Source organism: Xiphophorus maculatus, chromosome 12, assembly GCF_002775205.1.
Source record: "Xiphophorus maculatus strain JP 163 A chromosome 12, X_maculatus-5.0-male, whole genome shotgun sequence".
NCBI lineage: Eukaryota > Metazoa > Chordata > Actinopteri > Cyprinodontiformes > Poeciliidae > Xiphophorus > Xiphophorus maculatus.
The window spans coordinates 12,288,422-12,311,591 of record NC_036454.1 but is presented as its reverse complement, the minus strand read 5'-3'; the positions used below and the strand labels follow the sequence as shown (position 1 = coordinate 12,311,591).

Sequence of the window (23,170 nt, the reverse complement as noted above, 5' to 3'; positions counted from 1 at the left end):
TCATCTTTAGTTTATTGTTTCTGCTGCTGTGGGGGAAATGTGGTAACAGTTCCTATTTCACAGTCATTTTTGTTTTACAGTAAATTCCTTTCCACTGACAAATTAGTTCTGCAAACTCAGCACCCCCCCACATTTATTGGAACTCATGGGGAAAATGTATAAAGAGTCTTACATTCATCCTTTATTGCAGATGTGTAATCTCACACAGATTTAGGAAAATCCTACGATTTATTTGCTCAGTGTTAAAGAACTGAGAAATATATTGATTTGTTTAGAAAATAACTGGTGGCATGATTCAGATATTAATTTGCCCCCATTAAGTGATGGAGTCTATGGACAGAACGATCAATCAAAATACACACACAAAAAATCAATATTAATAAAGTAACAGAATTGACCTATAGTTGTTCTGCATATTAATTTCTTGTTGCTTCTTTAGATGTCCAGTTTATGGGGAATGGGCACACACAGTGTTGTGCAAAAACCTGACTGTACACGCCGGCTTGGTAATGATGTTAAAGAAGCTACACTTATCAAATCTGAACTCGACATATTTTTACAGATGAGCTACATAAAACCTTTCATTTACTTGTGAAAACAATATTAGTTATGTATACTCTATTTTTATATGCTGATCAGAGTCTTTAGAAACTTTAGATCTTTTTTTTCCCCAGAATTAAATCTTTTGCCCATTATTGATGCATTTGGTCAGTTCAGGGCAGTTCAGAAATTATCCTGCAAGTCCTTTTTCCAGTTAGAACACCGCCAGAGCCATTTTGAAAATGCAAGAGGTGGATTACATTTGCCTTTAACCTACCACTATTGCCAGGCATCCTAAAAGAATTACATTATGAATTGTTTCAAAGGTAAGATCTAGTGCCAAATGGTCTGAGTGCAGTGTCCAATAGCCTGCATATCCCCAGTGAGTAATTGGTTAAGAAACAAAAGCTGTGTAAATTATTATTAAAAAGCAACAAATTAATAAGAACACACAAAGAAACAGTACAAAGGCTAGAATATTTAAAAAAAAAAAACTGTTTCAGGTTTCCATTTTTAGGTTTTGGCTGGGTCAACCGGGAAATCGTCTCCCTAATGTAATTAAACAGAGTAGCTGTTTATCAACAACTCTTTTTCACCTCACAGTGATTTGAGCGTCAGGAGAGTTTTTAACCTCTATGACCTGGAAATACAAGTAAATTAACACAACTGATTCATGTCAAAAGAGCTGGCAGAGGACAAGAAATCACTTATATTTTTGCTGAATTGTGCAGGGCAACTGATATGTTGTACCAATATTTCAATACACTTGTATTAAATTGCATTTAAGCAACACTCACACAAAATTAATAAACAGCTAGCGTCTGTAAATCTCCTGGATTGGTCTTTATGCTGATTTTGCTGCTGTTTGAGTGTTAATTCTTCCCAATAGTTGATCTATTTTACTTAAGGTTAGTGTTGACATTGGCCTGTTAAAAGTGAAAGTCTTGTAAACAACAAATGTACTGTGGTTTATTCTTTCTGTAGCTGCAAAGGACCAGTAAATTCAGAAACTAGAGAACCAGGGACATAAATGTGTCTCAGTGTTTAATACAAAAGTCAAAATGTTGCTGAGAATCGCCTCACAAGCTGCTGATTTACTTGGAGTTCATGTCTTATTTATGTAATGTTAGTATCTGGGAAACAAGTTTGTTAATTTCAGGTCCAAATTTACAGCTGATATATAAATCAACTCAATGAAAAGGCAAATAATATGAACAGTTATTTCATAAAACCCATACTTGTGAACTCAAAGCAGGATTCAAACCCAGGATCTTCTTGCTGCAAGAGAACCGTGCTACCAACAACACCACTTCTCATCATTCTAACTGGACTAAATGAAAGGCTAAGTCTATTTAAGCAGGCCAGTGTGGAAAACAGTTCATCTTTGAAAAACTTTATTTATGCATCTGTTTCGATAAGTAATAAAAGTACATATGGAAAGATTGAAGAAACTGGTCTTTCTGATACATGGAACATAGAAGGAGAAACATAGCCACAGCAGCCTCAGACAACAGATTCACCCAATGTTGTAGAAATTACTGGATGGAATCATTTACTCTATTACTTTGAAGATGAATAAGGTTTATTTTATTAGTCTGCTCAATCCTGCCGAATTAGCTCATTTTGCTAAGCCCCAAGGCTTCACAGGTGCAGAATTGGTTGGTTGCACATCTATTGGTACTTTGATGTCTACAGACAAAAAATTAGGTCTTCATGATCTATAAAATATCCCTTTGTGCAATAAAAAGCTCCAGATGGTCACATATAGTGAGTTAGATGACAGTGTGTCTAAAAGAGTCAGAGTCATACAACTCTTAACTATTCCTGCAACAATTATGAATTAAGTTTTAAGAGAAATTAAAAAAGAAAAACAAAACTCACTCCTACATGTTCTTTAAAAAATGATAAATTATCTAAAGTCAGCCTAAATGCTAGACTTGGAAAAACATATTTCATCAATGCCAAACAAAGTTCTCAGCTTCATTACTTGAGTTAACTAACTAATTATACTATTCCTATAATACTGTAGTAAAGTAAAAGTAGCTCTGTCAAATTATTACTTAGAGTACTTTTTTCTTCTTCTCCCCTCCAGGGGGTCTTTTGTGGGATCTAGTATCCCTTATATGAAAATAGGCTGACAGGAAAGGGGAAGCAGAATGGGGAAGACATGCAGTAAATATCGCCGGATCCGGGAATCGAACCCGCGACGGCCGTATCGAGGACTCAAGGCCTACAAACGTGGGTCACGCTATCCCCTACACCACCACAGCAACTGAAAGTCAAAAATATTTCAGTATCGAAAGAACTTAAAATTTTCACGTTTGAGTGTAGTTGAGAATAATTGTGAATATTTTCTGTTACATTGGACAGATTAGAAATGATTAATAATAATGCATTAACATTATAAAGGAAATTTGACTTCATAATTTAAAGCCTTTAAAAACTCCAGCTCTTTCTGAACCTCTGCCTTCAGGAAGTCTTCACAACATCACTCCTCCATTAACCCTTCAACAAGGTTTTTATTAGAACTGAACTGAGAAGTAGCTCATATGTTGAGCTCAGCATATGTGCAGTTCCACCAGGTGTTTGCCAAATGCTGCTGGCTAGTCTGAAGGAGCTGAGTGGGGGAGTTGCAGGGGAGGGGTGCTCTGTGAGGCGGAAGCTCGGTAGCTTGGAAACTGCAGTTCTGAGGAGAAAAACAGGAGGCGCTGCGAATCGGTCCCCTCGCGCGTTTTGCACAGCTGAATGGTTGCAACAACAGATTAAAAGATTTCTCAAACATGCATGAAAGAATCACGGTGCACAACCCAGGTATGCTTTTGATGAGAGAATAACATTATAAGATGGTGCAAAGCTCAAAAAAGTCAATTTTACATAATAGTGCCCCTTTAAGACATCATTAGTTTTAGTTGCAAATCATTATCTTATGTTAAAAATAAAAAAAATATTATATTGACACTGTATCACATATTATTCCAGGCACTGTATATGTATAGGTATATATGTTTTTCATTTTTTTCAGTTGCTATCATTTATTTGTTTGTGCTTTCTCTCTCTCCATCCCTGTTCCTTTGGCTTTTTTCCAGATCCCTTTTCCTTTTCTGACTCACTCTCCAGACTGTGATGTATGGGTGTCTGAGTTCTCCAAAAGTCCATTAGCTGCTGGCACCAAGCTGCCTTTTTTCCTACAGAAAGAGATAAAAACCCAGAGTGTGGCTGCCCAGTGAGTTGCATCAGAATGAGAGGACAAAAGAAATAGTGTGATTGGAGAAACAAGGGTGATAAAGAGAAAGATTAAAAAGTAAAGGAGTGAAGTGAACACACCCTGCAGCAGAGTGTTAGTGTTGACAGAATGCAAGAAACAACCAACAGAAACTGAAAGGGGCAGAAAAAAGTGTGGCATGAAAGAACAGAATCTTTAGGCTTGCAATGAAAGCTTAATAGGGGAGAGCAAGAAGTCAAGGGAAATGTAGGTAGAAGATGCAAAGAAGGGCACAGATGCAATGATAAGTAGAATTGGTTGTAGGATAAGAAACCTTACATGTCAGCTGTAACAAGATATACTACAACAATATATATAAAAAATCAATTATACGTTCTTTTTCACTTTTTAAAGTGAAAAAAAATGTATCCCACCATTTTGTCCTCCTTATTTACTGTGGTTAATTCAATGCATGAAAAATAAAAATTTTACGTAGCTACTAATGTGTCAGAACGAGCTGATTCAACGTAGAAAAGTGTTGAAATGAATCGGTTTGCATTTAAATGAATTTGTATTTGCTATTTTAACAGGGTTAGGGTTGGCTCACAGAGGAGCTAAATAACATTAGCATTACCATTTTGATTTGTTGCCTCCGACTCGTCCGTTTCACTGTTTGTCTTTTCCTCCCGGGACATTGCAAGGTGATATAACCGCCTTATATGAGTTAACTTCCTGAATGATGGACTGTATTTCTTCTGAAAGCAGGCCAGAAGAAGCCTTAATAATAATAATAATACCAGCAATTATTATTATTATTTCCTTTTTTCTTCATCTCTAGAATATCAAGGTGATTCGTCTTACTTTGTGTGTGAAGAGCATCATTAAGTACATAAAGCTCTTTATTGAGCTCTTTATTGTGGGTATTTACTTATAGGCTTCAGATTAATAAAACCTGTAAGTTTATTATAGTATAAGTAAATAAACATCTGAACACTCTGAACCTCTAAACAGACAACTAACATGTTAGAAAAACAACTAAAGCCAAATCACTCTAAATTGTCCCTCAAAGTGGACAACCTTTTTCCTTTTCTTTTTCTTTTTTTTTTTGTTTGTTTTACAGCTTAGTGCAAATCAAGTGTGCAATGTTCTCCGCCATCACCAAGAAACAACAATATTCTCTCCCTGGTATGAAAACCAGCTTCATAGCAGCAGCAGCAGGATATTTGTGAAAAGATGGAGGATGTAAACACACATTTGGGCATTTGACTCGCACACAAATAAACCACACACGCAAACTCCTGCTTGCGTGTGTGAAAGAATGAAAGAAAATTTGGGCCAATTGAATTTTGACATTTCTGACATTTTATTTTTTATGCTCACACAGTTATAAAAAAGGTCTATGCCTTCACAAATGTAAAATATTTTACAATATTTGAGCCAAAGGTGAAGGTTTTCAGACACAGAAAGAAAATTCCTGATTCATGTCCTTTTTTTTTACATATCTGTGCCTGTAATTATTAACAGAAGCAACAAGTACAGTGCGGAGCAAACGAGATGAGAAAAAAACAGACTCCACGAGAAAGGCACCGTTAAAGGTGACGGGGAGAGGCAGGGAAAGCAGCACTGAGTGCAAAAATGTGAGTGTGTAGATGGCTCCAGCCTCTGCTGGTATATGAGGACAAAATAGATAAAAAACCAATTTGGCTTTATTACAAGATACAGAATGAGAAAATGTAGTTAGAAATAGATAATGGAATTTTTTATCTTTTTCATCTTGGGTCCATTTTTGTTGTTAAAGTAAACGCCGTCTTCTCTTTGTACACTAACAAAACTAAGGTGCATTTTGAAGTAGTAATAGTTTGTTCAGCATGTAATAGGGGTCTCAGTTAGCAAAACTAAGATGAAAACATGTGCTATTAGAAAATTAGTTCTCATGGAGCCATTTTAATGCAAACTGCTATTATTTGAAGAACCTGCAACTTTTTAAAATATATTCCTCCCTCCCCAGTTTGGCAGATCTCTCGTGAACATTCTAAATGCAAAACATCTATACCCCTGACACATGATTTCTACTTCTTTAAAGTGCTTCACCCTTCGCTTCAGTCATTAACCCACTCATAAACTGATGGTGGTGAGCTACATTGTAGCCAAAGTTGTCCTGGCGCAGATTGACGTGAGCGAGGCTATCAAACAATCAGCGTCACCACCATCAGGTAAGTCAGATCAAGTATCTTGTCCAAGGACTGAGATGGACAGAGCGGAGGTTCGAACCTAGTTACAGGATGAATTCTTACCTCCTGAGCCATACTTAAATATCGCCATCTTCACCACTTTCTCTTTTTATACTGAGAGTAATTCTCTTCCCATTTCCTTCCTCTGAATTTCTCTTATCATTTGCTCGCTCCAAATCTGTGTCTCAACACAGAAATGCTGTCATCACACAGCCACAGAATTGTAACAGCAGGGAAATATGTTTGCTGTTTGGGCTTGTCGCGGTGAATCCTAATGAGCTATCAGACTCTGCAGGAAAGAAGCTTTCTCTTTTTCCTGTCAGGGTGATTTGCACTACTTTGCACAAGAAAATACAAAATGAAAGAACCCAGCAGCCAAAATGGCATTTTCTGGTCTTAGCAGATGCTAGGTTATTAAAGAGGATATTGCAGCCATCAAACCGACATGCAGTGACAGATGTATATCATCAGCTTTTGCTACTGCAGAGTTTTTACTTAAATCCAGTGTAATACATGACAAGCCCATGAATGTGGCTTTTTTTAAAAAATCAAATGAAATTAGTTTTTGCTCCATCCATTCTGAAACTTGCAGAATGTCATCATACTGGCTCACACACAAAATTCTAGTAGTACAGCCCATGAATTTAGAAGCTCAAGCAACATCAGCAGAAAAAAGGACTGGAAGGACAAAAAGGAAGACAGAAAGACAAGGGGGTGAGAAGAGGAAGAACAGTAAGGAAAGTGCATTTCTTCAGGCTCATTGGAAAAGATACACGTCACATAGCTAAAGGCAACCCTGAGACCTGAAAGCATAGCTCATGACAAGTCAACCCCACACTTTCAAACAGAGAGGGAGAGAAGTCATAAATGCTGAGATCTGTCACCATAGCTCAGCTGGGCCACCCTGCTCAGTAACCTTGGCAACTCCCTGACCAATAACTGCTTGGCAGGAGGTCCTCTAAGAATAGTGACACTGACATAAACACATACACAGTCACAGAGCCATGCTGCCTACAGATCCATTGTTGCCTTTGGTTTGAACGGATAAGCCATGTTAAGACCGGCCACTGTGAGTGGAGCTTTCCATCGACAAATGCTTGCACCCCTCACAGATCTGCATCTATAAAGATTATATCAGGAGGATACTGGACTAAGTTTAACTTTCATTCTTGTCCTTTGTTCATACGGCAGTTTGTTCACCGAGTACTGAACAGGAAGCCAATGACTACAGGTTATTTAACTAATAATCATAATATTAAAACATAATTTAGTCCCTTATCAATCAAGCTCGGTTGCAGGCAGGTATTCTTTACACTCTGATCAAGGGCATGGATCTGACATTACTGTTGGGCTTGAAATGATTTCTTAAAATCAGTATTTTTTTAGCCTGCAGGGATGACACACCACATGACTGCAAGAAATAAAAAAAAGCAAGAAATGGGCTTTACAAGTTTTGGGTTCTTTCTAATCCCTGAAAGTTCAAAGTCACACACAGCCTAAAATATAAACACACATTATAACTACTATTTGTTTTTTTTGCCCCTTAGCAAGTTGCACTGTAACCACATGCCCTTTGTACTCGACAACAAGCTTCTGGCACAATTTTGGAAGAATATTTTGCCACTTTGCTTTGAAGAATTGGAAGATTTGATTTAAATTGGTTTACAGTGAAAATTTAAACATGAGGCCCAAATGTGCTGCCAAAAAGGGCTCAAGATTTTTAAATTAATGTGCTACACAATTAACCCATATTAATTTCCTCTACAGTTTTTATGCAGGAAAACTGGGGTAAAATGTATAACCCAACTGTGGTCTACTTGTGTCGCAGAATCTCAAATAACTTTCTTGTTGTGCTTGTGGATCCTACAATACCCAGAAGAAAATTTAGGCATTCTTCAGCTATTGTCTACTGGAACCATCTACCCATATATATATATATATATATATATATATATATATATATATATATATATATATATCATTTCCTTTACAGTCAACCACATTTAAATGCTGACTTTTTACATAAAGTTAGGATTTACTAGGCTTAGTCTGCTTGGGAAAGTCAGATAACTACCTCTCTGAAATGTCCTGTGTGTTCTTGTTGCTCTGCAATTAAAAAATACACCAAATTAACTGTTAGATTTTTTTCATCAGTTACGAACACTATTCTGAGTAAATGAGTCTATTGAGGACTTATCTTGAAAAAGAAATGACCTATGTATACCTTTCAGGTGTTGACTTTCAACAACAACTCTCTCAAGAGGTAAAATCTGTCATTACGATTCCCTCTGGCCCTTCCTTTCTCAGTCTTTTCTCACATTTCTTTCACCTCAGTTAACTCCACGTAGGCCCTGGCGTACCTATTCTTCGTGCATCTATATCCATTCTTTGTTCTCCTTGCACCTCTTTGTAGCCCTTCTACACCTATTTACAGTGAAGCCTGCAATCTCCACACCCCTTTTAGCTGCTCGCTGCCCTCAAACTCTCTTTTCTACCATCCTCAAAATTCCAATTTTCCTCTTTCTACTCCCTGAGCACTCGTTCACTGCCCTTATCAACTTCTACTTGCTTCTGCTTTGTCTCAGTTGCCCTCTAGAGTGCCATGATCACCATATCCAGAGCTGAGGACTTAAACAACCTTTGGTAGATTTACCAAGATCTCTATGTGGCAGAGCAATTTTACTAATCTTCATCAACATCACTAAAGTCATTACATTAAACAGCTTTATGCTCAGTTTTTACAGCCAAATGAAGAAGAGGTAAAATAATAAATCCAGCTTACTAGACAACATGATACAAAACATTGAACTCTCAATATTTTAGAAAAAATAAGAATGTTATTTTTTTGTGGATTTTACACCAAATTGTCTGTCCAAATTAATTTTTTTCTGTCTTTCACCCTCTAAGGATTTCCAATTCCAAAGTAAAAGTGTTAATGCTCACTCTTTGGATTCTCACAAACATACTTTCTCCAGCGTCTTACATCATTAAAATAGTGTTGTGAAATTTCTGGTCTTGAAATAGAGGTGGATTAAATAGGTGCATATCAAATGTGCAGGCTCTCAATTACTATATTGAGGTTACATCATAGTAATTACAATTAACTGCTGAATTTTTCTTGGCTCAGGCATAGGAAATATATGCCTTGGGTGGCTTATTTTTATTTTAGCAATACTGTGCCACAGGTTCTTGTGACACAAGTATCAATTCGATTTAGTTTATTTATATAAATTGACAACACGTCAACTGAAGGCGCTTTACAAAAAAGTAATCTTAATTCAGACATACATACATTTCAAGTAATCCTATTTATCGAACAGTATATTAAGTTCAGTTCATTATTAAAAATATTTTAAACAATTTTTTTTTATCCAGGAAACCGAGCAGATTGTATCGAGGTTATTGACTTGTAGCATTCATGTCTCCTGGATAGGTATGTAGTGGCAGTAGACAATCACTTGTGTTGTGTCCATACACTCTTACAGTTTCCTAATAATAAGATTCTGTTTACATTTGTAATAGGTTATGACATATGCATGAATAAGTTAGCAAATGTTGATGTGTTTGTCATCATTGGAAAGCTTAGAATTCACACTTTCAGAATCTGCAAGTAACTAAACCCTCCCGCCCCCCAAGTAGACTTGTTTATGAAAGCTAAATAACTACAAAACTCTACTTTTGTTTTCCTACAGCACTCAGTCACATTTTTCAAAACAATTTATTTTGTTTTCGTGAGGTTTGGTTGTAAGGATGTAATCATTGGTTTGCAGCAAGTCTCAGCCATTAACCATAATGTGGTTGCATCTTCTCAAGCCATGATGCTGACAAAGAAAATGTTTTGGTCATGAATTGCCTTTCTAGCGGCTGCTATAAATAAAAGACTGAGTGTGCTTATAACCCAAACTCTGAAAGATATATTTTCTAAAGTGGAAGGAAGTAGAGGAGCAAAAAGTCACAGAGATGAAAAATTACCTAAACCAACAATTCACTCAAGACTAAAATCCCACAGCAGTCATTACAGACTCTTAAAACCTGATGAAGAGCAGCTGTCATGTACTACATTTACATCTACCAAGTCAAATGTGTGTATGAAAAAGAACTAAGGTACAGAATATATTGAGGTTTTAGTGCTGTGTGTGTATGTAAAAGGAAAGTTGAGTGATTGTGTATGCATATATGAGTACCACAACATTATGACATAAAAGCTCCCCAAATTGAAAGCTTCACATTTAACTATATGCATCAGTTGAAATTATGCATGAAGAACACTATAAAACTCTACTTTTGTTTTCCTACAGCACTCAGTGTTACATAAACTATGATGCCTACTATAAAATCGCATTTAAAGGAGATAAACAATTGTTGTAATAAAGAAGAAATTTTAATTCACAATCATAGGCATTTTTTAAAGGAATACCTGTGAGGTAAAAAGAAATAAACACAATGCTATTAAAGGTACTGAGTTAACTAACCTGGAAATTCCTTAATGGTGGCTTAATGAGGAGGTTTAATAAAAAATAAATTGCATGTTATAAATGATCTAAGCTGATAACTTATAATAAAAAAAAGCGCAGACCAGAGGTTAACAGAGTTGTAATATCAAAGAGGAACGTTTGAAAGAATTGGACTGCTGGCTCAATCACTGAAGGCATGCATCTCACTTAGTCTTCTTTTAGTTTGCATGATTAAATCTGGGCACAGCAGATGTTGTTCTGGTGGAAAGGTCACTCACACTGGAAGACCTTCAGTTCTAACTCAGACTAGGAAATCTCTTGGGTGTCTTTTATCTTACAATCGGAACAAGGTGAAAACCAAAACAAACATCTAGCAGGAATTTTACACCAAATAGTTTGATATTCTGTTAAATGTATTAACAGAATAACAATATTTATTGTTATGACTAACAATAGATTATACTTTTGACTGTGTTAAAACTATATGAAAACCTAAACAAGCTAAATAAGATTGAATTGTGAAAAGTAATTTCACATCTATGGAACGGCAAACATTTTTATGGAAATAACATCCCATGGTTATAAAAACATGATTCCTTAGCTTGGAATCAGAAGTTGTTGTGGCTAACAGTGTGGTCCACTGAGGATGTTTTGAAAGTAGCAGCTAATTTGGGTTAAAAAGTCAGATTTAGACTTTATATTCACTAGAAAGTAGATTGATTTGTTTAAAGACTAAAAGTGGTAGAAGCTAATTTTAATACATTTAATAAAAAAAAAAAATCCAAAAAACCAGTTAACCTACAAATCACTGATTATAGCCTATTAAGGAAAACTGGACAATTCTGTTCCCTGACCAATTGATTAATAATCACTATTCTTTTGATATCATATATACCATAAAGTCTTAATGGCAGTATCTTAATGACAATGCCTTTTTAATGAACACTTTGATCACAGACTGAAATGAAAACGGCACATATATATAATCCTGTAGTACGGTACAATCTACAGCACTTGCCTGGTCCAGAGTGCCAACTCTACATTTTTGGGTACAGTGTAATGTTTATGATGAAAGCAGATGATTGTGTTTTTCTAGATGTGAAGTACATGCCAGTGTGCATGCGTGTTTGTTACTATGTGTGGACAAATATCAGTGTGTCTTCGATTCTCCCAACATCTCAGACACTCAACACTTTTGGCATAATACAACTTTACTGTAGGGGACCAAAACCTAAAAGGGAGAAAATCTATAGTGTGCATTGGAGACCAGTGACAAAGAGGAGTAAGAGGTTTATTGCGAAAGAGAAAAAGCCTGAAAGAGGAAGAGGCATCTGAGAGAAGGGAGGCTGAGAAGGAAGGAAACTACGCTAAAAGGAAAAATATGTAATCTCACAGGAATCAAATACAGCATGGGGACTATACTGATGAAGACAAACACATCCGGATATAGCAAATTGAGACTGATGTCCGTTATTGTGTTGGTTAATAACAGAATGGCTTCCCAAAAAGCCTCCGGCTTGAAAAGAATTGCAGACGCTGTACAGTGCTTTTCAATTGTTGTTTTTTTTTTTGTTGTTTTTTTTTAAGAACAAAACTAAATCCTAACCGATTAAAAGGCATCATTTTGAAAATTGGAAAATCTTTTGTTGGTAACAGAACACAGAAAATCCTTGTGTCTGTGAGTCATGTAAATGACATGTTTTAACTCCTGTATTACATTTACTGGAGCTCTGAACAAACAATTCTAATAACAGTGTTGCTGACAGTACTGCTGTAGCAAAAAGGAAAGTAAAAAAAAACCCTTGTGGTACTGCAGTTAGGACATGAATTAGTGAACCACTAGAGTGCACTCTGTAGCCTTTAACGAAATGTGGATGCATAATAGGCAAGATACAAAGGATGGTGCTGAAAAGCAAAGTCTAAAGAAAAGCAGAAGAGAAAAGGGTGGAGTGAAAAATGGGGGTCAAGTGGAAGAAATAAGAGCTGTGTGAAAGAGTAGGACAAGTAACAGACATCTGTAAAATATTCAGCTGCAAGGAAAATGAGTGACAGTCGAAAAAGGAATCAGAAATACTGTAATGAATAAAGCAAAGATCCTTTTTCCTGTAGTCTGGTTTACGTTCTCCTGGCTCTGCTATTCCTGGTAGCCAAGCTTTATTTCCAACTCTTACTCATAGGACATTCAGTCTTAGTTGCTAATGAAAGAACCACCCATTAACAAGGACAGTTACTTATGTAACAGTTGAATCTTAGATAGTTTTGCAGCAGTGTAGCGACCAATAATGGTTTCAGGCCAAAACATTTGCGTCACATTTTCATTCAGCAGTAAAGCAAATCTAAATTGATGTTAAAAATAAATTATATAAAACAACAACGAAAAAAAAAAAATTACTTCTTGATATTACTAGTATTAGCAAGCTGGTACCGCATAAAAGACAAGACGGTGCAACAAGTTCTTCAATAAACAGTAGTTTTGATTCCAACAGAAAATTACTTGATTGTGGCCATTTATGCTCGACTTGGATGCATTTAATAAATAATAATAAAAAAAAAACACAATATTTTTGTGTGTGTTTGATGTGTCACTCACAAATCAGAGCAATGTACAGGAAAACTGGTTGATTCTATTCTTTGGTTGGTGTACCTGTGCATCTCTATCTAAAAGCCCGTTTTAGGTGTAGGAAGATGCAAAGCAGTAAGACGTGTTTACAGTGAGCCAGGATACACACAAAAATCATCTGGGGAGTCAGGCTAATGTGATTTGTGCAATATGCTGACATTATTTAAACCCGCGGTTCAATTTTACGTCAATGCAGAAAATTCTAAATTGCTATAACCTTTAAAACATGAGAAAAAAAAGTCACTTTAAAACTAAATTTTTTTTTGTTTGCACATTTAAATGCAGGTCAAACATAGCAAAATGAGCAGAGCAATAGAAAACATCCAGACTTCAACATGGCTTGGGTTCCCCACTGGATGTTACTGTTATATAGCTTGTCTTCAACTGTAAATACTAAATGATTTACACAACCAAGATGGTTTATTCCTCCCTGGAAATTGGTACAAAACAATACAAAGTTTCATTTTTGTTTAGTTTACCTGTGGGGAATCTCAGTCAAAGGCTTCTTTTTTCACCAAATAGCCACTACAGTTGAAGACCAAAACAAACCACACTTCGACTTGTATACTGCGTAAACCTGAAAAGGTGTTTCAGGTAGAAAAACAAGTAATGTAGCATTGTAGCCAGTTCAGAAGAAGGTAAAGACACAGAACTCTTTCACAGCAGAACTTATCTACCTACTGACCTATTAGGTAGGTTCTGCTGTGAAAGAGATCATATTTAAGTTTAAAAAGTTATTGACTTGTCAATATACTGTAGATTATTAATATGCTCAAGCATGCAAACCCACAGGCTATGTACCATACACCTGGTACCAGGAGTGTAACAACAGGTGTCTCCAAAGTGCAAGCTGCCAAGTTGTAATACATAAATTAACTATAGAATCTGTACAACCCTTTTGTATTTGAGGCTACAGAGGCAGATTAATTGATCACTGCAAGTGTTCTCTAACAGATGTTGAAGTCTGGTGCCTAAGATAATAAATGTAGTGAGCGTAAAAGAAGTGGAAAGTTATCAAACAGGTGTATGCATTCAATAAGCCTCACCATTTATAAGCAATATTTATGGAAAATATATTGCTGTTGGATTCTTATGTGGGGTTTTTTTTCTTTGGAGGGGGAGAAATGGGGAAGTGGGAGAGAGGCACAAAATACATCCCCAACAACCACCATGTTGCCCTTTAATCACTCCTCTCAACTCTCCCTGTGTTGTCTTAACACGTGGTCTAATATATTCCAAAGGGGGTGGAGATGTTGAATGTTCAGGCTGAAGTACATAAACAGTAAGCTCCAGCCATGTAAATAAGATGCAGCAGTCAGGTGTTTGTGCTGCTGGGGATTTACCAAGGGAATTAAGCATTGCAAATGCTATGTGTGCATCATTAACATCATTTACACGGATCTCCTCTCATCCACAGCAATGACCCTACAGCAATACAGGCTTTTAAAAAGAGGACAGAGGTTAATCTGTATAGATTATAAGCATACTGATCACTACAGAATGCATATGAAACCCTCTTTATATTTAGCAAACAGTAACAGCAACAATAAGCAATGCAAGACATAAAATGGTTAAATGTAGCCTAAATTTACAGTTAACTTATTGTGATAAACAAAAGTGTTAGGGTATAATGCTACATATTTGCATAAGGTAGCATAAGAAAGAAATACATGTGGAAGTTTTGTACGAATTCATACATTTACTTAAAATACCTTTTTTCCTACTTACATCATATGTCTTTTCATATTACAACACAACATAAACAACTATTTGCTGGTATTTTTTTGTATCTCAGTTTATATTTTGAATCTACCTAAAATAATCTATTCATTATTTTAAATGCAAAAAAAATATTTTCAAAAGAAAGATTTAAAACTCTAAAACCTGAAATAAACAACTATTATAATGAACATTGAGAGGTCTGAGGCTGCTCTTCAGGCTTTTTCCACAGTACAAACAAATTATGCATGCCTTCAAAAATCATGTGATCAAATGCCAGCAGATGCTAGCCTGAATATGAATGTCTTGCAAGGAGTAATAAATAACAGTAATGTTGCTTCCTCCTTGCACCTGGTCCCATTTATTGAAATTTATCAGCCTTTTGACTTCAATATTTATGTTAATAACAACTGCGATTTTACATATGTCAAAGGTCTTTCATTTGAAACTGAGAACAAATTTAAAACGGTATATGCCTACCTTGCGAATGCCTTCCCTCGACTCCTCAACATTATTATCTGCTCCTCCAGTCCGATTAATCATCCGCCACATCTGGGAGTACATGGGATCTCTCTCAAAGGGGTTCATAGCCTTTGAGCGCACCTGATCATACACTGCAGAGTCCAGGACTGTCCCGTATGGCAGTTCAGTCTGCTTTGATAAGTCCTGCAGAGACCTAAAGGAAACAAAACAAAAAAGATCATTGAATCAGTCAGTCCATTTCTCTACTGCAAGCAGTGTGAGGCCTGTTCCTGTGGTTAGATCTCACACTAATGCAACATCCCACTGTATGGATGAACCTTTTAAGGTTTAGACATGGCAGCCACAGAAGCTGTCAAAGCTGATGAATCTGGGCAACCATGAACATCTAATTATAATTTTTGTTGCAACAACGTTTAACTTAAAGCATTATGGCCAACTAGAGAAATATGAAATAAATCAAAAATATATTTAAGGGACAAGTGGTAAATAAACACAAACTTAACCACGGTGCCTCTTTCCGACTTCTCAATATATTCATTATTTGTATCATTAGCTTATCTGTCTTTGATGGATTATTTTCTATAGAAGGTGGGCCTTGTTCAAAAATTCCATGTTTAGCTGTGTCTCTTCTATTGATAAAGTCCTTAATATAGTATATATTAATATACTGTATATTTAGTGTAACTACAAAATATGCTGTTCCCATTAACTTTGTACAGTCCCCTTATTTTCTTTTCCATATCAAGTATTCCTTGCTCAGCACGTTTTGCTTTGATATGCCTCTCTCTTGAATGAAGTCCTTGATGGAGCTCTCTGTGAACTCCCCTTACTTTTACTTTTTTTAAAAAAAAACTGAAGTACTCCAGGCCCAGTGCTCTTATGTTTTTTTTTTTTTCTTTCATTCTTCTCTTGTCTTTTGAACCCACAGCCTGCTCCAGAAAATGGCAACTCATAGCCTGGTTCTGCTGGAGGCCCCTTCCTGTTAAGAGTCTGGTCTTCTTTAGCCAAATAAATCTTTACAAATCATATTGAAATTGTCAGCTGAATTTAACAGCACTTTACAGTGAATCTTTCAAAGCATTTGACACACTGATGACACACAACTCCTCAGGACCAAGTCCAACACACTACTGTCAAAACTAATTGGAAATCTACTGAAAGACACACAACTAACTCCACACACATAAAGACTGTATCCCATTGGTAAAAGCCAACTAGAGAATTCTGGTTGACAGTAAGTTTCTAAGAACTTCACGGAAGTCATGCAGAAGCCCCAATCCACAACCCAAAAAACTGTTTGAACCTCTGCAGATTGTGAGACAAGACTGTGTCAGAGACTTTGTCAACATAAAACACACTGGCGTATATCAGCAGCCAGATCCATGCCAGATTTGACAGGGCCTTGACATTAGCAGGCCTCTCCTTGGCCTTTTTTGTCCTAATCTAAATTTTACAGTTTATAAAGAAATACATTCATACAACAAGCTTCTACACAACTGGTCAGCTAGACAATTGACAAAAGAGTAAAATAAGAGACAATGGGTGGCTCTTTAAGATCTTGATTTGCCCCAAAATTAAATTCAGAAATATTTGTTCATTCCAGAAGGTGAAATTAAGTGTCGTTTTGACTGTAATTTCTGGAACGAGTCATTGTATATGGCGATAGCTGTGGGCAGGAAGAATCTTCTGGGGTTTATATTAAAGCAAATCTTAAGAAGCCTCTGTTATTTTGCATTCTTGTATAAAGGATGCTTGGGATTTTCCATTAGGTTATTCATTTTACAAAGCCTCCTCCGCTGCATAATTATCTCCAGAGTAGTCCCAAAAACAGAACCAGTGTTCTTTATCAAGCTGTTTTAAGTAACTAGCTCTGATGCTGGTAACACAAGAGATTTTGCCAAAAGAGATTGTCCTTTAAAAAACAGACATAAAAGCTTTGTAGTCATTTTTCCGCAAATGAAAGGGCCTGAAAAGTGACAATGAAGCCATCTTAAAGAAGCTTTCACTTTGACTATTCAGGCCAAATATAAAAGATTTAAAATCTCGCCCTGTGCCTGTGTCCAATAGAGAAATTGTATGCTTCCCAGTTCAAAGACCAAAAATTTGACCTGCTGAGGAAGTTGATGTAATAGGCCAGGATAAGTTGTGAGCTATGATCAAAACAAACCTATCCTGATATTGAGAAGTAGAGCTTCACCGCACATTACATTTCCTCTAGACCCTTTCTAAAAAAGATTACAGTGACACTTGGTTGGTTGTGTGGTTTTATCAAAATGCAACTTTTAAATGTAGTTCTCACAGCACTGGTTGTTATGCTTGACCTTGGGCACACTGGGGCCAAATGTACTCTCTTCTTGAAGGCATAAAATTATGTTTCTTGACATCAATTTCTCTCTGGAGTCAGTGAGACTCTCACCAAACCTAACCCCAGGCCCGAGATAGTGTACACCATCAGTCTAAAAGAGAGAAAGCAACTCCTGTCGACGGTCAGTGGGATAGCGCGCAGCATCCGTCTAAAACTGAGAAGACAGCTCCTTTAAGAGGGTGACAGCAAATGCTCCTGGTTCTGTTGGGAAATGAAAGTATCCTATCATAACTACAAAACTGAAGAACCAAATTTAGCAGACGGAAAAAGCCAGGACTGATCACAGTAAACCAATGCCTACCCAACTACACCACGTTTGACAGAGGAAAAAAAAAGCTTCTTCCATCTAATGAGTTGGTTATGAGCAGTTTGGAGAAAAAAAAAAGTTTCTGGTAATGTGTTCTCTGATGGAGAAGCTTCTCTTAACAGTATTAATTAACCAATACTTACATCATAAAGACTTAATTTAACTTGACAAAATCTTTGCTAAAAATGTTCATTTATGAAGGACATCCATTTAAAAGGAAAACACGGCATGTAGAGGAAAAAATTCTCACTCTGAGAAGAATGTGTAATTAACAACCATGCCGTCTACCAAGTGAAACAAACTATCTGATCTGTGAGAAAATAGTTCAAAATGTCTTCTATCATATCTTCCATGAAGAAGTGGCAGGCAGTGGAAAAACTGGCTCAACATATTTACACAATAACAATAATTAGATTACATTCAGCCACAGGGAAAACCAGTAATGTGATAGAGTGCCTAGTAAATGTAGACCCTTCTTGTTCACTTAAGACTAAAAAATTAAACACAAACCATCTAGGGGAATAAAGATATCTTATAAAAAATATTTAACTTTCAGTTTTTTATGTTGTGTACTGAAAAGCTGCAATATTATAGTGAGCAAAACATTGTAAAGCAGTTTTGCTTAATGAATGGACAGCTTGGATGTTTTCTTGACAACTGAGTTGCATTAAAGTTTCAGCAAACTTAAATAACTTTTTTTTTTACTGCATTGTGCAGTAGTACTTTCTTGTGTAAACATATACTGTATGTTATACGAAAACTTTTTTGACTCTAGACTGAGAATAGAAGAAACTAAAAAAAGAAATTTTAAACTTTGGCAACTCTGGATTAAATATACACCTATGAGCCGCTTTACAAGATAAAGCTTGCTATTACAGGAATAGAACAAACTTTTGCCTTCAAAATAGTTTTAATTCTGTGACCAGAATCCAAACATTCCTCATATACTTTCGTCAATATTGACATGGTACCATCATGTGGATGTAGCAGATGTGTTCAGCTGCAAATCAATCTCTCCGTTTCCAGACACAGATTTGGTGTGTGTGGAGACCACTGGAGATAAGTGAATGAAAAATAACTGATGAAAGATGAATTCTAATATTTCTTTCTGAATTGAAAATATACTAAGATATTAAGGGAGATATGTAAATGTTGCAACAATCATCTGAATGGGGTGACATTGTGCTAGATGACTGAATATATCAGTGGAATAATATAGATAGCAAAAGCCTTTTCACCATAAACATAAGAGGCAAAAACTTCTGCATGAATAATTAATTTATTGGTATCCCACACAAATGTGATATAATGTGCAGTGGTGGGCTTCAGGTGGTAAATTGATCCCATGTCCATATGTCACTGATTAATTTAGGTACATGAGTACGTAGTATTTGCAAGCAGACAATAATTATTTACACAAAGTCCAATGAGAAAAATTAAGTGAAACAAGTGTTTGGTAGCTATAAAAACAAAACAGAATCATGGATAATGATTGAAACATGGATAACATGTCAGTCTGTTTTGAACTATAAACGTCTTTCTCTTTTTTTTGTATTTTTTTTTTCCTTCACACTTCTCCTTACCCATAAATTGCCACCTCTAGGGGAAAAACACAAGCTATTGTTAATTATAATGCAACAGTGCTTGGGTTGCCTTTCAAAGAGTTTGGCCGCTGAGAAATGTAATCGAGAACCATTACATGAACTAATTACTGTTTGTTTGTTAAACGCGTGCTTACACACCACCCATGGATTTGAGATCCTCATATCTGGGAAACAAAACATGCCCACAAAAACTCTCAACATATCCAGCTTAATGAAGAACAAGTGTACAGTACGCTTTGTCATTAATTCAGCTGCAATACAGTACACCCACGAAGCGGATTTAACAATGGGTACAAATTCGAGCAAAGATTATATGATGATTCCAAGCCTGTCTGCCAGCACAAATAAACGTTTGCATGAACACCCATGTACTGTGAAGTACTGTTCATGTTTTTACGACAGGGAAAACTTAAAGCGCCTCCTCTCTCTCTCATGCTGTCCTCAATGAGCCCCAATCCATCCCAAAAAAAGAAAATCCCTTTGAAGATTTTAATGAACTCTGCTGTGAACATGAATCTTTTATTACTGTCAATTAATCTTTGGCCCTAATAATCTCCCCTTCCCACCAATCTCACTTGAGAATGTGCTGGCTCATGAGGAGAAACTTTGACCAGGATTCTTGGTTTGTGATCTGTTTTCATGATGTAATGCTTAGCTTGCTTTTTACAGTTAGCAAAAAATAAAAAAAAACAGAGAGGGAGTGAAATAAGAAACATGTATTATGACTGACTATAAAATTAGTCAAAAATAAGAAATGTCAATGATTTTGGTTGGCTTTTTTGTTTAGAGTTAGACTTATTACAGCAAGGCAGAGACAAAAAAAGATGATCCCTAAGTTTAAATGGAGAGTTGACTTCCTTCAATTGTGTACGCTGAGCATATTGTCGACTGTCTAAAAATTGTATCACTAATAAAAAATGAATAAATATATGAACAAATACATCAATAAATGCAGCATATTAAGGGAGAAATATGCAAAATCCATTTTTTTAGCCCTTAAATACATTTTATTACATTTTTATTTTATTATAAAGATAACGTTTCTGTAGACATTTGTCAGATGGCATTACTTAGGAGGACAACTAATAGACATGCATTCCACAAATCTGATCTGCATGGAAGTCTGGCAAAAAGAAAGCCCTAATTGAACACTATGGCACATTGTTGTTATCACCATGTTTCAGTGTGGAGATGTATTTTTCAACAGGGGCATGGAAGCTGATAAGAGATTATAGAAATAAAACAAAAACAGAGCCTTATGTGAGCCTGAAGAAGACTTTAGACTGGGGGCTAGGTACACCCTCTAGTAGATTATTGATCTGAAACCAAGAGCCAGAGCTAGCATGTGATAATTTTATGCGTTCGAATGGTCCAGTCAAAGTGTAGACCAAGTATATATGTATATTAATGTTCAAAATTGGTTAAGAAATACTTCAAAAGATTTTCAGATAGTTTGTTGTGAAATATGCTCCTATAAAATATTGACTTGTCAGGGATGAAAAGAAAAGACAGATTTTTATTTATAGAAGATTTTAAAAGCTGAGTCTATTTTTTTCTTCTATTTCACATTTATATCCTACTTTGTCTATACAACGACAACAAAATATATCAACGTTTGCTGTTATAAATTAACAAAAGGTGGAAAAGCTCAAGGGGTAGGAATAGTTTTGCACACCACCGTAAAAAAAAGAAAATATAAATACATAAAAATGTAAAAGGTTTCTTCACTCAAATCTCCAAATTTTCACTACAAAATGCAATGCTTGTTTCTAGATTTATGTGTAGTATGTGTATTGTGTAGCCTTGTGGAAGTCAATGCATATAAGAATTATGTGTTTAATTGTCTTTGTTTAATGTGAATTTAATTCCTGTTTGAGTGTGTGTGCGCAAGAGCACGTGCATAGACTAGTGTTTCTGTCCTGTGTGTATCCTAGCTCATTTTGCAAGCAATTATATTTCCCTAAGCAGCTCAATGAGCAAGTAAATGGAGTGAACAGCCGCTGAATGTATCTTATGACAAATAGTCAGTACATGTGTGTATGTGTGTGTCACTGCAGAGTGAAAGAGGAGCAAAGAGAGAATAAACTTGAAAGAGAAAGCCTGAAAAATCTTTCACTCATGTTAATCAGACTTTTTTAGGGAACAATCCCCGAGCAGTCTGACCTCACTACTTTAACTACAACACCAGGCGTCTGTTTAAGAGGAGAGAAAAAAAAGAGAAAATGCTGGTTTTTGCTCTCGTCAGACACATCCCAGGGGAAAAAAAAGGAAAAACACCTCTCACAAAAAATTATTTTCCATCAAACTTTCAGTTAACATTCAGGGAGGAGCTATTTTACCTTTAGCTTTGATATGCTTCAGGTCTTACCACTGAACATGGTGGAATATATCAAAAGAGTTGGACCTGGCAAGATCTTTTTGACAGATGTCCAAGAAATGCCTCCTTTTGCCGTGAGGCACTTTTTAGGTTCGAAAAAATTACAGGCCAAAGGTTTAAGCAATTTTATTGAGACAGGATGTCCAAAATTTTTAACAGTAATATGTCTTTGAAGAGCCAATGTGAGTAAATATATTTTAATACCTTGATATGCTTCTACTCTTCTGAGGGGATAGACACTATTTTTATTGGAAGGGATATTCCTTGATAAAAGTTAACACTAGATTAAGAGAAATACAGTGTAAAGTCCAGAAGCCATGTACTTTATAAATAAACTGACATGATTTTACTAATAAACATCTGATTACATAATTCATTCCATGTACAGCTGGTGCAATTGGCACTAGATGCTTTTTGTACTTTAAGCTGTTAATATTTGTAATTGACCTTTCCTATATCTAATTTGGAAATACGAATAAATGTAATCGTCATGGTAAATATTGCATTTGTTATCTAATAACTTTGTGAAGATTTTGTATTTTAACTTCATACTTTATGTCTATCAAGTGGGATATATCAGTCCCATTCAGCGCTTTCATTTCCAGTTTTTTAATTAAAGCTGTCACCTCTCAGTAGACTTTAATGCTTTGACCCTTCTTTATTCATATGAGTTTGTGGCCTGCGGAGTTTTGGACTTGGATCATTAAAGGTTTCATCCCTACACCATAGCTCCTCCCTGCATTTGAGTTCTCCTTATTAAAACTGATGAAAGAATGAAGCAAATGTATTTGTAGATGTTAACTTTTCCTAAGCATTTTTATGCAAATATAACAGAACATGGTAAAAGAAACCAACTCTAGGGGTTAGGATTTACTTCACTGTGTGAAGGCAGCACGGCCACATTCCCAATTATGAATTTGTTAGTTTCAAATTTAAAGGTGCAATGAGTGCACTGTGATGTGAAATTAAAGATGTTTCGAATATCAGTGTGGAGGTAGCGTTAGTCTAGAGAGAGGAGCGTTATGTACTTTACCCTGCAAATTTATGCAGTTCCAAGAATCAAAGTTTCGAACATCAAACATCATTATCTAAAAAATATCAGAAAATTTTTGTGTGCATTTACTTTTAAACTATTAAAAATAAATAATTCAGTAACCCAGGAGTGAAGTAAAATGTATCTTATGAGAAAACTCATAACGCCTTAGTTAGCTACAATCAAAACTATATCATCTCATTTTGTTTCATGGCTAGTTTTGCTTATAGTCATT

General features: G+C 35.9%; 1 protein-coding gene across 3 annotated transcripts in view; it reads right to left on the bottom strand.

The window, feature by feature from the left end:
* Positions 1-23,170, bottom strand: part of grid2 (glutamate ionotropic receptor delta type subunit 2) — a 452,662-nt gene that overhangs the window by 51,368 nt on the left and 378,124 nt on the right. For all 3 annotated transcript variants that reach the window (XR_002753592.1, XM_023343824.1, XM_023343825.1), the window contains exon 13: positions 15,247-15,442. Coding sequence is in view for 2 of the 3 variants with exons in the window: in XM_023343824.1 (XP_023199592.1) it covers positions 15,247-15,442 (196 nt within the window). In the remaining variant the exon portion in view is untranslated. The remainder of the gene's footprint in view (positions 1-15,246; positions 15,443-23,170) is intronic.